We start from the raw sequence: 14,768 nt of genomic DNA, 5'->3' as shown, positions 1-14,768 counted from the left end.
TAACAAGGTCTTCAGTTTAACAAAGAAGACTTGCCTTAACAGGAAAATAATTAGATTCCAATCCCATTTCACGATGGAACAGATAAACACCAGACACCATGAGCACAACTCATCATCTTTAAGTGATCTTAAGGAAAAGCCTGACTGAAGTGAAGATTAATCCAAAGTGTGACTTTAGCACCGTTTTAAATTCGTTGTACATGTTCATATGTTCACTATTTTCGAGCCTGACTTGACAAATGAAAAGCCGATTAAAGGCGGGTTAAACCCTTTTAAAGAGGTTTTATGATGAACTGGATCGAAAGCTCTAACATTCAGTGCCTGTTCTGTAGCAATCAAGTATTCTAAAATGTCACAGCTCCACACTTTCACACTGACTGACATGCTCCAAAATAATGTCTGTCATGTGGGTCCGACTGAAAATTTGCTAAAATGCATAAGAGCAATTATGATGAATGACTAAATAAGAAACTTTCTTTTTCAAAACTTGATCTGCACATAAATCTCATATACTAGTGATTTCCATGAATAAATCATTTCACTGAAGAAGTACCTCATGAGCAATTTTGTTACTGTTTAATGACACTCAGCAAATCTCTTATGCACTGTACTCTTATTAGTCAATGGCGCTATGACACGCACGAACACACACACACAGATGCATGATCACAAATGTTTTCCCATCAAGCAAATCGTGCTGTATTCTGTCTTCACGTGCGTGGGCGATATCACTGACAGTCAAAGATGGAAGCTGAACCATCTGCCCTCATCAAGAGTATGGAAAGATGAGGCTGGACTGCGGACATCCACTTTTAGCATCTTCATGTGGTGCTGAACACAGTATTCGGACACTCGCCCAAATGATGGCTATTCTGTAAAAAAAATTACCGTGTGTGAATTTTTCTCACTGTTTTCCTCACATTAACTTTCTGTATCTGTCAAAGGGATATTTCTTTTATTCGACCCAGATGCTAGGATATACTCAGAGATTTATTCATGTATTATCCGTTTTCACACGCACTCATGCGTGAACTTACTAAACTGTTCTCTTTCCTTTGACCTGCACGCAGAGAAATCAGTTTAAAGCTGCTCAACAAAGTACTATAGAATGATATACTCGATTGTTTGTGCATCACCACACATGATGCTACATAGTCACAAAATTAACAGGGAGATAGTTAACGCTATATAAATCTTTCAAAAATACATAAACTACTCAGAGGGTGTGCACTCCACACATGGAATGTTCACCAATGCTATGCAATGGCAAGTATCAGAAGTAAAAAAATGCAACAAAGCGTTGCTTTTTGTAGAATTCTCGTTACAAATCATTCACTTGCGTATTCATTAAAGTAAAGAAGGAAACGACGCTCAGACAACATCTCTTAAGATATACTTATCTTATATCCTTTGTCTTTGCCAGCATGATAACATACAAAACTAAATTTACTCTTACCTGCATGAGCACGTTAGTCATCGTTATGGAGGGACGAGGGTTTTCTTTCTTTTTTTGTCTTGTCCACTAAAGCACACAGGGGCGTCTGACAGGACTCCGGCTATGAAGCTTCGCTGCTTTGAAGATGTGAATCCTCAGTATTATTGTAAGGGTAAGGTCTGGGAAGCTAGTATGTCACAGAGGTTCTGACGGACAAGAACTTCCCTTGGGCATCATAGCAAATGTTGCTCTGTACAAGTGAATGATGCTTCCATTCTTCTATCACCAGAAAGAAGTTTCAACCCCAACACGACTGTCTGGAGTCTTTACACTGATTGACTGAAGTCTATGTTCCGGATATTTAAAGCGATCGCCATCACTTTTATTACTCGCTTCTCAGTTTAGTGCAGACTACCAATAAAGCTTGGCAGATCGTGCGAAATAATACGGCCATAACAAAAATGTCTTCTAAAATCTTATCGGATATAGTTGACGAACATAATGTTAAGTAGACATCACCCAGGAAAGCTTTATTAGAAGGTTATAAAGTGGGAGAAGAGAGTTCGGTTTGGGGTGGTCTATAAAATCGAGCTATGAGGCTAATAAAAACTATGGTAATACAGAAAGAATAGCATGACATTTACATTTATCCGAGTAAATCATTCGATACCACTTTCTTTTAATTAGAAGAGGCTATCTATAACTTACCTTTGCTTCCCTTCCTTTTCTTAAGTAAGACAATGATAGCAGCAATCGTGAAGATAAAGACGACGACACACACACACTAGTAACGGCCGGGTAATATGATTCCAGGTATTTCGGGACATCTAGTAAAAAAGATAAACTATAAACTAATAACTTATTTTATTTACTTGGCATTAATGTGCACAATTATATTACTATGCAGAAAAATAGTAGAATGTGACGTGTGTGTTTGTGTGGCTTTTGTTCAAATCCGCACCGTTCGCACGATTCCATTTAATTTGGCAGACGTATACCTCTAAGTGAAGGTCTCTGGAAGATATATGTTGCTCCAGAACATGTTTAACATTTATATTTATTTTTCTGCGTTCTGAGAAGTTACTGCTAGTCCCAGATAAAACAGTACTGTGCAAAAGAAATTTAACAGGCATCTCTTACACAGAAAAAAATGGCATCAGAGTTTGATTTCGGGTCCTATGAAAGCTAAAGAGATAGAGCTGGCATCAGATAGAGGAAAAAGAAGAAAGGGAACGAGAGACGAAGAAGCACACAGATAGGTAAACAAAACCAAAGAGACTGAGAGAGTTTTTTTAGCCACTTGACTTTTCACTTCTCTACCATGTTAAGACTTCTAGAAAACTTCACATCCCCTCTGTTCTGAGACTTCTGACAAGCGCGCACTTATGAACAAACCCGAGAAAGAAGGAGAATTCTGACAGCTAAAATACCTGAGCAATAAATAAATATACCAGTGATCTCATCGCATGTACTCACTGAAGTCTATTGTGACAGTGAAGTTCTCGTCACCAGCCTCGTTAATGACCTGCACCTTGTAGGAGCCTGTTGACAGGGAATTGATGTTGACGACTCTCAGAGAGCATGTGGACAGGTAACGGCGAAATACAGACTGACAGGTGATGTTTACCTGGAGGTCTTTATCGTCATTGTGGGCACTTTCACTGTTGTTTATTGGTGATTTTACCAACCACAGGTGATACTCGTGTGGTACGGGGTAAGCTATTATGTCAAAGTTCATTTCCGCTTGCTGGTACATCATGTGAAACCCAAGTCGTGTAGACGAGTGACTTCGAGGCTTGCCTGTTAAAGACACATAATAAAGAAAACAAATAAATCACAAAACACCACATCCACACAAATAAATACACGAAAGCAAAAACGAAGCCATGTATGTGTGTTTGTAAGGTTTTTGAATGTGAGACGTATATTGCTGGAAAGTTTCGACTAGGAATCAGAAGAAAGGACAGCACAGATCACGTGGTGACCTACAAAAGAATCTTCCACTTACACCGGACGTTGAGGTCAAGACTGACCGAGGAGGTCACGCCTGACTGACGTGAAAACTCGTTCCACGCGGAGCACGTGTAGGTGGCCGTGTCCTCACAGCGAGCGATGAAGGTGTAGATGACAGGAGACACATCTCTAATGATGACGGTGTCGTTGTCGTTGTTGTAGATGGAGATGTTTGGTGTGGGCCGACCGTCAGATTCACACAAAATGTTCACTTGTTGTCCCTCATTTACTGTTTGATTTTGTTTGTAGCCGTTGAGCAAAAACTCAGGTAGTCTGGGAGCGTCTGTACAAAGTATCAGTTAAATTTAGTTTATTTACTTATTTTGCTTGCAGTTTGAACTAAAATGAACTAATTAAAATTTTATGACATAGACGATTTTTTTAGTCTGAATCGTTAGCTAAGACCTGATCCATTAGTGCAGGTATAGCATAAAATTGACAGCAATGAAGAAATAGTATATCTTAAAGGAGTAGGTATCAACATGTTTTTTTTATTTATATGATGAAAGAGAATGATCAAGAAGATAAGTAATGCATTTCTACTTAGCCTAGAGTAACAATAACAAAACAGTTAGTGCAGGGATTATTATTTGTATGTTATATCACTTATTCATATGTGTGTAATTCCCGTACTACCAAATTAATTATTGTCACTGCGCCGTAAAAGAACTTTTCACAAATTTATAAAAGCAGCTGCTACCCACGGACGATTAAGCAGTTGTGGTATGAATATATACCCTTGTGTAGGGATTTCATGTACTTAAATTTATGTAAATCTATTACAACATTTGCAGATAAACTGGAAGAAGTTGAAAGTGTAGTCAGAGATGTGTAAAATTTAGAATAAATTGTTTACATACATCCCACATTGACAATGTAGTTTTCTCCATGTATCTTCTCCAGTCCCCAGACCACATCGCATCTGAACCAGGTTCTGCCATGGTCTGCTTGAGTGAAGAAATGCTTATGATGTAGTTCGTGTGATGGGAGTTTGTATTGGCCTTCAGTGGCTGCTGTCTCCAGGTCTGTCTGGTCACCTATGATCCATATCAAGTAACCTGCAGGTTGGCCCAGAGAAGAGGTATTGCAGGTACAGGTGGCGCTTGTCTTCTCTAACACATAGTGCTGAGGACCACACGACACACTGGGCAAAGAAGGGCGTTCTGCACAGGAAAACTTAGAATCTTAATAGGTATGTATGTTCCTAGTTTTAAAAAGAAGATGATATAGAATGAACCTATTACTCCAAATTTTAGAAAAAAAAAAACAACAGAAAAAGAGAGAGAGAGAGGTAAAGGACATTTCAATCATGAACACGGTGCGAGAAAAACGGTAGAGAACTAGAAGGACAGAGACAGATAAGATGAGAAAAAGTTGGTTAGAGGCGATCTCAGTATCTCAGAGAAAGCCAGTACTCTTTTCAAACCACGGCTGTATGTTACCAGTTGTAATCCAGTTGTATTTATCTGTAAAGTTTGCATAGTACGTCCGTCCACCTGGTGAAACAGAGACATGAAAGGCATACTGTCCTTCCTCTGTTGGCAGTGTGGTGTTGAACTGACAAAAACTTGAAACCTTCACTTCTTTCTCTCCTATGTACTCGCTGGTTGGTGAGGTCAGCATTGCGACTGTTTCCAAGATTTTGATTTGTGACTGCAATAGAGGAACCATGAAAGCATGAAGAGAAAACTATGAAAATTCAATTTGCACGAGAACATGGAAGAAAACAAGCAAAAGCTTATTTTACAAATGCAAAACAATTTAAATGGATATTAAAACATTAGATATGCACTGACAGTGAATTAAAAATTAAACAATTGATTTTCATAAAATTGAGCTATCACTTTTAAAAGGAGTTTACAAACTTTTTTAACGAATCGGACACAGCTGTGTAAGATTATTAATCACGTTAGTTTGATTCCCTTTATTAATCTTTTACTCTGAAATTGTTTAGTTTTTATTTGGACACTATTTAAAATGCAGAGTGCAAGAAATGAAAACAAAGGAACGAAAATGTAAGTCGTTTAAATAATGAATATAATATTATTATTTATATGAATTGTAACATGAAAGAATAGGAAATATGTTTAAGGCAAACATCAAACAAAGTTGATTCAGCAAAGGAACTGTTGCTTGGTACTTTAAATTATCGAGATCATTCAACACAGCCATGAATTTGCTGTTGCATGTTTAGAGTAAAAACTATCGCACTCTTATCATTTCACATGAGCTATGTATATAAGATTTAATTTAGAGATATGTTTGCGTGTATTATAAATCGAGCACCAAAGACAACTGCTTGCATATAGCTACATGTATTTCATTTTTTTCGAAGAGAATCAATGTGACACTAAACACTGACTGCCTGGTTTAGCCGGTAAAGCTGACACGTGTAAAGTCCACGTGAAGAGTAGACACGTCCGACGTGGCAGGACACAGTCACGGTCCAGGACGTAGTAACTGCTGTGCATGACACGTCCTCGGGTGGATCTGTAAATGTTTGTTTATTGTACAGGACAAAACGACAATAAACTGATACAGGTGCAGGCAACGCATTCCATATATATATAATAGGCTATGATAATCTGTTTAGCACAGAGCTTTAATATTGTTTGTGTTTTAGCGAGACTTTGTTTTTGTGCGGATGTATACTTCCACGCACAGGAGAGATCATAAATGGAGAGAAATGGATATGTTAGAAATGGAAGAAAGTGGTGATGAATGCTTCACTTTTTTTACACTTTTAGGATGGCACAATGCCTTTCTTTGTAGGATTTTTTTTTATTATTGTTATCCTTGATTTTTTTTTCTGGCGTTGCGGTAATGATGGTAGTAGAGATGTTACAGACATTTGCTGACAATAAAGTTGACAAGGTGCATGCGTCAGACCTATCCTCTCTAGATTTTCTTATTCTAACCAGAAGAAATGCCTTTTAACAGCAGAAGCTGACACGCATTTCAGGGAGGGACCTTACGCAAGTTTGTAGCACCTTTAACAAACAAATGAATTTACATTTACCTTCATTTTCCTTATTTTCTAACATTTTTCATATAAAAGTTTCTATAATATCACAAAGCTTATAGGTCTACAGTACATAAAGAAACAAGATGAAAAGGCTGATGTTACCCTCGAGAAGAGCAACCGTTGAAAAGGGTGAGCGTGAGAATCGAGAATCACGAAGTAGAAGAATGATTATGGTCTAACACTTAAAGTTATAAATAATATCTTCTGTGAAAATACTTATACATAGAACAAAGGATATGAGATGCAAGGAAGCACTTACAAATAATAACGGCTTATGTTTGAAAGACTTAAGCGTGAATAAATAAATATAAAGAAAATCGTCGGTTGTGCTTACACACATAGTGGAGTCCACAGAGTGCTGATGCCACTTGCACTGAGCCATTCATACGATAACACAGAAGACTGCCGTTTGTCAAATGGACGATGTTCCGATGTTTTACAGCTCTAATGGTCAGAGAACTTGAATGGCGAGCTTTAACTATACTGGCTTTAAACAGATTGTTGAAATCATTTAGCTCTTCGCAAGTACTTTCGCATGTCGCTAACGAAACGAAACGACTGGAATAGTTGTACCCAAACCTCCACTCGACTTGTCCCTCAGCCGTGCAAGTGAAGACAGTGTCTTGGTCAGCTAGGACTTCTCTCACACCGTTGTCATCACATGGAGAGATGTTTACACCTGAAAATAACAGCTTTACAACAACCTCAAGGTTCAAATTTATTTTCAACACAGACATTATTTTGGAACATCTCTTTCATTCTTGTTTTCTTCCTCTTTCATATATAAGCAAAATTGATACTCCCTTTCATGATTCTCAAACATCTTACCTTGATGTTAGCATAACAGCTTAACATATTATAGTGTTCCTCATAACCTTACCTGTGACAACAAAAAATACCAAGACAGGTGCTGTCCACACAATCCTCATCCGTGGTTTGACGACCTCACGCAAGTCACAGAGGAACATTCTTGCTCCTGGGGCGAGAACACATTAGCTTCTAGCGAAGCCGAGCGCCTATATAGTGTAAACCTTTCCGCTTAAACTGGGTCTTCTTACATTAGAAAATCAGTGCAAGGAGTATGACTGCACACGAGGAAGTGTAAACTAGCTGTACCCATCATAGTCTAATTACTGTACATGGAAGAACAACAACAGATTCCATCTTTAGTCAACTACAAATTCTGGTTGTGCAGGCTGATAGCTGAAGAAGGATTGTAGGAGTGTAGCGACATCTTTTCACAATAGTTAAATTGTAATCCCAAAGTTATTACAGGAATTGATCATGGTCATTCGGTGAATAAGCTGTTTAAGAATTATTCATCATCATGGTTGTGACATTTTTTTTAAAAAGCCACATGCAAAACCCTGTATAGACAAAGTCCTCAACACTAGCCAACTGTTTTCGTACAGTACTGATGTTCCAAACGTGAGTTGTAAGCTAGGCAATGAAGCGGAGTAAGTAGGCGTTTGTGTGTTGAATTTTTGAGAATGCATGATAGTCTGACTACATTTGCAAAATTTTCTGTTTCTTTTCTTGACTATAAACCCTAATGGGCATTAGTAGTTATAATACAATGGTACATACAAACCAAAACGAATTTCGTTAGAAAGCGGACTTGCCTGTGTGAGTAAATTAGTATGAACTGTAAATTTTAAGAAAACTATTCTGTGTCTATAGTGTCTAAGCTGAATGAAAGTCGTTGTATACGGCTATTTCTATTTGTCTCACTTTCTGAATTAGGCTGCTAGCAACTTTTAAAATTCACTCATTCTTTAAGGACGGATTACATGGCCGAACCTGATCCACCAGTGGTTTCTGATGTCACACAAGGATACCGACAGTGCTCCATATAAAGTCATTGGGTTTTGTGTTCCTTGTAAGAGACTCGGAGCAGTCCCCTCTCGCATGTAGTTTCGAATGTTTCTATTCACCCTCTGTATCAGCAAGAGAAGTCCAGCAGGATGGGGGATACGAGAGGCTTGTACGGTCTGTGCTTGGTAGTAAACCTGAGGGTATTATCATGACTTGTATTAATGGACTGCTTGCAGATGATTTTTTTCAGTTAACTACTAAAACGAAGCTGGTGTGCACAAAGCTTCCGGTTTAGTCACATTCATGGTTTAAAGGCGGGCGTTGTGGTTTCACCCATGCGAGGAAAAGTAGAACTAAACGACTTCTATCTGAATGGACTGTCAGGATTAGGACTTAAAGTATTCTCCAAAAATGAAGATAGAATATAAAGGAGAGAAGGATGGACAACGCAGATGACACAAACGTAAAGGCGATTGAATTTTTTAAACTTTATTTTTATTGTATTTAAAAATTTTTTTTTTACTCATAAGAGGGGATATCACTATTCAACATTTTCAGTTCATTCCTCTGATGACCGTCAACTGAAAACAAAGTCCAACGTGGAGAAGGCTATGTAGGAACGGCTTGATACTGACCAGCACTGGTTATAGGGGAAATGCGTTTATAATTTCTTAAGACAGTTTATTAATAACATGCAAGAAAATTATGGAGCTACATGCATCACCTTGTTTAACGCCCTTTGTTTAGTTTAGTCCTTGTTACTCCTCAAGGAGCGAACGGCCGCCACACCACCTCGCCAGCGGACCTTGTATAGGGCAGCTCCCCTCAGTGGAGCCCATGTGGTTCCGATGTCCATTGCCTCGCTCTCTACTGTTCCTTTCCAAGTCTGCTTTGGCCTCCCAACTCGCCTCTTCCCCTGAGGATTCCAGTCAAGTGCCTGCCTGGAAATGATGTCAGCTGGTTTGCGCAGGGCGTGTCCTGTCCACCTCCATTTTGGTGTTTTCGTAAACATCTCAGTGAAAGCCAAAACTTCAGGAGCGTGACGTCAGCGTCCTTGACAGTCTGCGCTGAGGGAAACATTGGTTTCAATCTTTCAAGCTAGGCAAACTTGTTATGGGGCTAGGCTGAACAACGTTTGCAAACTATCAAGGGCTGCATAAAGTCAATGATGACAGAATACATCAAAAAAGAGAAAAAAATATTACCCAAACAAAGCAAAAATTGCACACTTAAGCTTTGAACGCAATACGTCTAAAACAAACAGCACCGCGTGTAACCATTACATTACAGAAACATTACTCACAAGACTGTCTAAGCTAACTTAATCGACTTATATTATCACGGTTGTTTTGAGCCTTAATTTAATTTACCTGTCATCAGTTGTCGGCCTTGAGTTATCTTTGCATGTGTCAAGGCACGGAAGCTTCAAGAACACACTCGCACCAGACAATGGCGCGTTCTTTCAAGATAACGATTGCCTGAGGCTGCCTATTTCTTGTTAATTTCGTTATCGAGTGGCTGAGGACTTTACAGACAACGGCACATATACTTATTTGTAAACAACCAGCCTCAACAGAGCGTTCTCAAGGCGACGAAAATCTAAACGATGTATGCAATGTTCACATCCGGGGCATTCCCCACGAACAGCCTCAGCATAGACACATCTTGAGATCAAAGATGGAGATTTTACGCTCCTTGCACTCTCTCCTACAGTTTAGAAATAAGGTTCAATAATCTGTCTCATAACAGCTCTAGAAATCATTGTGTACGTTACTCACAGTTCAACATCCCAATATCTTAGCGTTGTCACCCTTCGCATCTTCAACCAACTAGAATCCAAATAACACATTACACTTCACATAGAATCAGTTGATCTTTCCCCCATGGGGGGAATCGGGGTGGAAAAGAAACTCTTTGGTCGCTCTGCGTAACTCAGCTGTTGATGACACGCGAAGGCACTACACACTGCCTTGTCGGTGAGGAGGTTACCGGGGTCACAGCAGAGGTGGACTGGCCTATTCACAAATCCTCGATAGGCCCACGTAAAACGTTCGTAAACAATTTTACTACTGTCACTCTCTTTCCTAACCATAAAAGCCCTTGAATGACAAGAAAACTGGAAGAAGCCATGCCGGAGTTGTATAAATCATATGTGCCCTTGGGGCTTGGTTATCAGAATCTGTGAGAGAACATTACAGTATCAGACAAATAACTTGATAGTTCATACAAGGACATATTTATAAAACTACCTTATATTGTCCGTTTCACTCAAAACAAACGTGCATACATGCTACTATACAAGTTTATTCTAAAAGATGTAGCATATACATACCTACATTATTTCTATTACACGCACACACAGTCAAACAAACTGAAGGAACCTGTGGCACTTACCAAAGCTACTAATGTTGCAGCCAACGATGTCGTTTGTGGTTGATGAAGTTATGCAATATTTGCATTCTACGACTGCTCCCAGATCCCTCGAAGTAGCCATGAATAAAAATGTGTAAGTAAAAATGTTATCCGATTCAACACACCAACAAGGATTAGAGGACGTGTTTTGCGATGCATTACAACCAGAAGCTGCTGGTGACGGTGCATAGCAAAGTTTAGTATCTCCCTTTTCAAAGGTCACATTCTTCTGCAAGGAGTCACATGCTTCATTATCAAATGCTGTTGTATTGATCTTGCAGGTGATCTTGTTCAAGCCTTGTTGAAATTTAGGACAAATATATTCCACTCCTATAGGCACCACTAAAACAATACATAGAGAGAGAAGAAAATTGAATACATCATCGAAGTAATAGAATGAATTTTCCTCAAAGTTAGCTCTAGTTATATATAATATACCTTCTTAATATTGCTTCTTACCCAACACTGATGTTCAATGGTGGTGAGATATCTCGTAACATATACCTCTATTTTTTTTATGGCTCTTTGAGAGTATTTCAATTCTACAGAGGCTTATTTAACGTATATATCTTAGTGATAACTTACTCACAAATTGCACCCAACAAGTCCTTTAAAAGGCCACTAAAAATGGGCAAACAGTGTTTTGACTAAGTCCCTAACAGAAAAACAACGAAAACTATTGAGAATCATGATGTTAATCGAAAGCTTAGTATATACAGTTAAAATTTCTGTTATCTCATTTAAGAAATGCACAAGTACTCAGATTTCGCATTATGGCAACCTTTGTACTGTACAGATGACAACTCGAAATCCAGTATTACAGACTTTTTTATACATAGATCTGTGCTTATATGTTTTGGTTGCCTGTATACCGGCCCGTGAGGCCCTGTTCTGGTTTCACGATGCCTCTTGCGTGAATTAAGGTCTCTCACCAACTGTTTGATATCGGACTAAAGAAAGGTCTTCTTTTTTGACAGTATGGAGGATCGTTTTATTTTGTTTTCGTTGTGTTTGAAAAATACTCAATCTCAATATGATATTCAGATTATAGCTTATAAGCAGATGTTGTTTTTGTAAGCAATTTTATGTATGAACTGCTATGCTAACATGTCTGCCACGCAGAAGAAAGTTAGACATAATGATCTGACAACCAGACAAGCTAGGACAGCAGATTGAACACAATTGTATAGACGTGGTCGTCGATTTAGTCAATGTTCCAGTTGTCCGGCCCATAAGAACCAATTGATTAAATGATCTAGGCCACCTGCCCTAATATTACAAGAACGATGATACATATATATAATTAAATTATTCTTAATACATTACAACATTACAATGCCCTGAGAACTGTTTCCTCGTATAAACATCATTATCTCATTTTCAAGCATGTGGCGTATTGTTGGTTAAAATAGTTTGTTATGTAATTACTACCTGGCGGGAAGAAGCAGAAATACAGAAGCAGATGAAAAGTTGCCATTGTTTTGTGCAGATTAATTTTCCAAATACGCTGCATTGGTATCAAAGTCCTGCCACGAGTCTTCTTTCAGTGTGGTCGCTGAATGGAGCAAATCGTTTCAATGCCTTTCATGGAGTGATGTAAACACATTCTACATTTTATTTTCCAAATATTGCGGTTGATGCTTCAAGACCTGTTTAAAAATGCCTTTGGTAAATTGTGTATCTTTTGATTCTTTGAAGTATAACTCTGTAACATAAGAACATAATATCAGTTTAAAGCCTACATATGTATGAATAGTTGTGCACTCATCTAAGAAACAGTTTTTGAACATAATGTAGTTAATACAGCCATAATTTAGTTATTCCCATCATAAGTTCAGTCTAGCCGTCATAATTTGTCTTTACATACCATTCGATAATCGAGTGAGAGCCGCCATCACCCAACTTTGTCCGCCTTCTGTTGCTGTTAGAGTGATCCGGCCCTAGTCAGTTGTTCTTTCTCTTCTGCGGAGGGGAGTGCTCTCTCAGCATTAAGCTTTGAAAGTATGCCATTCTGGATAAAAAAATGAAGTATACATTATTTAAATACTTAACTATTATATGGTAAATAGTATCTCACAATCGGATATTTCCCAACTGCTGGCATAGGGCGCACAACTGACCTGCACGCCATGCAGACTGAAATGACACGTGGCCTCTGCCAGAAAATGCTTTGTAAAAAAACTAGCGACACTGGACACGTGGAATGTTAACATAAGAGGAGTGAACGTGTAAATATAATGATTGGTGTCATTAGTACCAAGAAGTAATTTGGCAAGACACCTCAGCTTTCACATTCTCTTATCGAAGTCTAGTCTAAGGGGAGACTATACATGGTCTAGTGTGTCTCTAGTCAGAACGCTTTCACACGTATGTGAAAACAAACGAATAGCAGGTGTAAAACTAGCTGTAACTCTTAATATTATCAAAAGATTTGTACTTTACTACACAGAACCCGCTAAGGGCTGCTCAGACCCTGAGGCTACGTGCCCCTGGTGGTGGTGGTGGTGGGGGGTTAGTGGTATTGTCACATGTTTAATCGCTGTCTGCGTGAAGCCGCAGATTACTTGTCAACAAATCTCTCATTCGCTCTTCCCTCAGCAATGCGAATCTAGTCATACAGAACTGGTTAATGAAAACCTCTTAGGTGAGCACCTGTACCTGTCTACTCCCTCTATCTCTTTCTGTGTGTTTGTTTGCGATCGTTGTTTAACATGTGTGTGTATGTGTGTGCCCGAGTGACAAAACGTGTCTGCAGACAGTGACTGTTAATTGTTACCTGAGGCAGTGTATATATATATATAAAAGCCTTGTCACCCGATCCAACGTATTGACGTAGCGCTCACGCCATGTGTCACCGAAATGTCACGAAGTGTTGGCAAGTCTGCTTCACATCTGCACACTGAGGTACCCTGCTACAAGGTATTCATGTTGCAGTGTGTCATAACGACCTGAGATACTAATTGTGACATGACGCAATAGTAAATATTTTGTCCTCGAATCAAGAACTCGACATTTAGCTAGACATACATTTCTTAGGAACTGAAGATTCAAGTGTCTATAATTAGCGCAGTGAACACCGAGTGACTAATATATTGACAGCTTACCTGCGAGAAAATTGATTAAACTATATTTACTCACTCGCTGTTTTCCTTAAAGTAACTGGATTTTCTCTCTTTTCCCTAATTCAAAAATTTTGACTTCTCAATTTCATATGGTCAGTTACCACACACTAGGTGATCATTTTCGAAAAATACATTGGCAAAAGCTTTCAACTTCATGGCTATCTCGCTCACCACAGTTGAAATCTGTGATTAAATAATCAACGGTACTCACAAAATGACAACAAAAATCTAACGGAATTCCGGGTGCTTGCATAAGCACATACATATCTAGGTTTCATTTACACTCCTCTCCCTCTAACCCTGACTCGCTTACACGTTGAAGGGCACACCGCATTACGCAGCAGTTCTCCAGCGCCATGTTTAATTCCACAAGGAGGCGAGATATGTGACCTGTCAGGGAGTTCATAAACCACTACAAGGTGATTATGATCCATACCTCGATTTGCTGCCGACAGTTGTAGTTTGTGTACCTGCAAAGGGCCTTGCATCGCTGTTTGGTCATGCCGATTACTCCACATTTTCCTCGCCAGATGATACACTTTCACAGTTTATAGGCGTCTTACTCCCTTTACGGTCTGTCACGTATGTACGGCGTGTATCTTCACCAGCCCTACCCACAATCGATGATGTATAACCTACCCAATTTTTGAAGAAGATTTATACAATTGAGGCCTGGTTATGCATATATCATCGCGTTGTAGCATCGTATACAATAATTCTATACATCAAATGTCTCTATCTTGAAAAATTCCTTCTGCAAAATCTAAAACTTGTCTTATTATTTATTTAAACACTTCAAAAACGTCCGATGCGCTATAACTGGATGGTTGATGCAAAACATTTTCTGTCTTCATAAAAATTACACCTGCCTGCTTCACATCACCGCTATAAAAACTTGTAACACAACTAAACTGAACCCTTAAAATATTTTTTAAACTCTATTTCT

At 38.8% G+C, this 14,768-nt stretch overlaps 1 protein-coding gene across 3 annotated transcripts; it reads right to left on the bottom strand.

Moving 5' to 3' along the window:
* Window positions 1-105: 105 nt before the first annotated feature.
* On the bottom strand, window positions 106-14,429 carry LOC112568784. Of its 3 annotated transcripts, none has more exons than XR_003100184.1 (16): window positions 14,259-14,428; window positions 12,568-12,711; window positions 12,132-12,405; window positions 10,683-11,042; window positions 9,659-10,467; window positions 9,013-9,355; window positions 8,274-8,482; window positions 7,354-7,449; window positions 6,808-7,152; window positions 5,811-5,938; window positions 4,891-5,101; window positions 4,309-4,611; window positions 3,444-3,731; window positions 2,912-3,235; window positions 1,038-2,262; window positions 106-872 (listed from the first exon to the last, which is right to left on the bottom strand). XR_003100184.1 is itself a non-coding variant. In XM_025246260.1 (16 exons), exons 7-16 carry the CDS (start codon window positions 8,323-8,325, stop codon window positions 822-824), a joined length of 1,917 nt encoding a protein of 638 aa, XP_025102045.1. In that variant the 5' UTR covers window positions 8,326-8,482; window positions 9,013-9,355; window positions 9,659-10,467; window positions 10,683-11,042; window positions 12,132-12,405; window positions 12,568-12,711; window positions 14,259-14,429; the 3' UTR covers window positions 106-821. The 3 variants fall into 3 exon arrangements, 2 of the variants coding, with proteins under 2 accessions (XP_025102045.1, XP_025102046.1); XM_025246260.1 differs by having other exon boundaries at window positions 2,144-2,262; window positions 14,259-14,429; XM_025246261.1 differs by lacking the exon at window positions 106-872 and having other exon boundaries at window positions 2,124-2,262; window positions 2,912-2,977; window positions 3,063-3,235; window positions 14,259-14,429.
* Between the last annotated feature and the right edge of the window lie 339 nt (window positions 14,430-14,768).

The sequence above is a fragment of the Pomacea canaliculata genome, linkage group LG7, assembly GCF_003073045.1.
Source record: "Pomacea canaliculata isolate SZHN2017 linkage group LG7, ASM307304v1, whole genome shotgun sequence".
Lineage (NCBI taxonomy): Eukaryota > Metazoa > Mollusca > Gastropoda > Architaenioglossa > Ampullariidae > Pomacea > Pomacea canaliculata.
Note: the sequence above shows the minus strand (reverse complement) of the source record. Positions and strands in the feature narration are given on the sequence as shown.

What these genes read in the sequence shown, in the direction of transcription:
- LOC112568784 (XM_025246260.1), bottom strand. Translation starts at nt 8,325, where the DNA reads ATGGAGCACTGTCGGTATCCTTGTGTGACATCAGAAACCACTGGTGGA. An exon ending in GGTATTTTTTGTTGTCACAG is followed by an intron (nt 7,153 to 7,353) that starts GTAAGGTTATGA and finishes TGTTATTTTCAG; the next exon opens with GTGTAAACATCTCTCCATGT. An exon ending in GAAAAGGAAGGGAAGCAAAG is followed by an intron (nt 873 to 2,143) that starts GTAAGTTATAGA and finishes TTTTTTTTACAG; the next exon opens with AATAGCCATCATTTGGGCGA.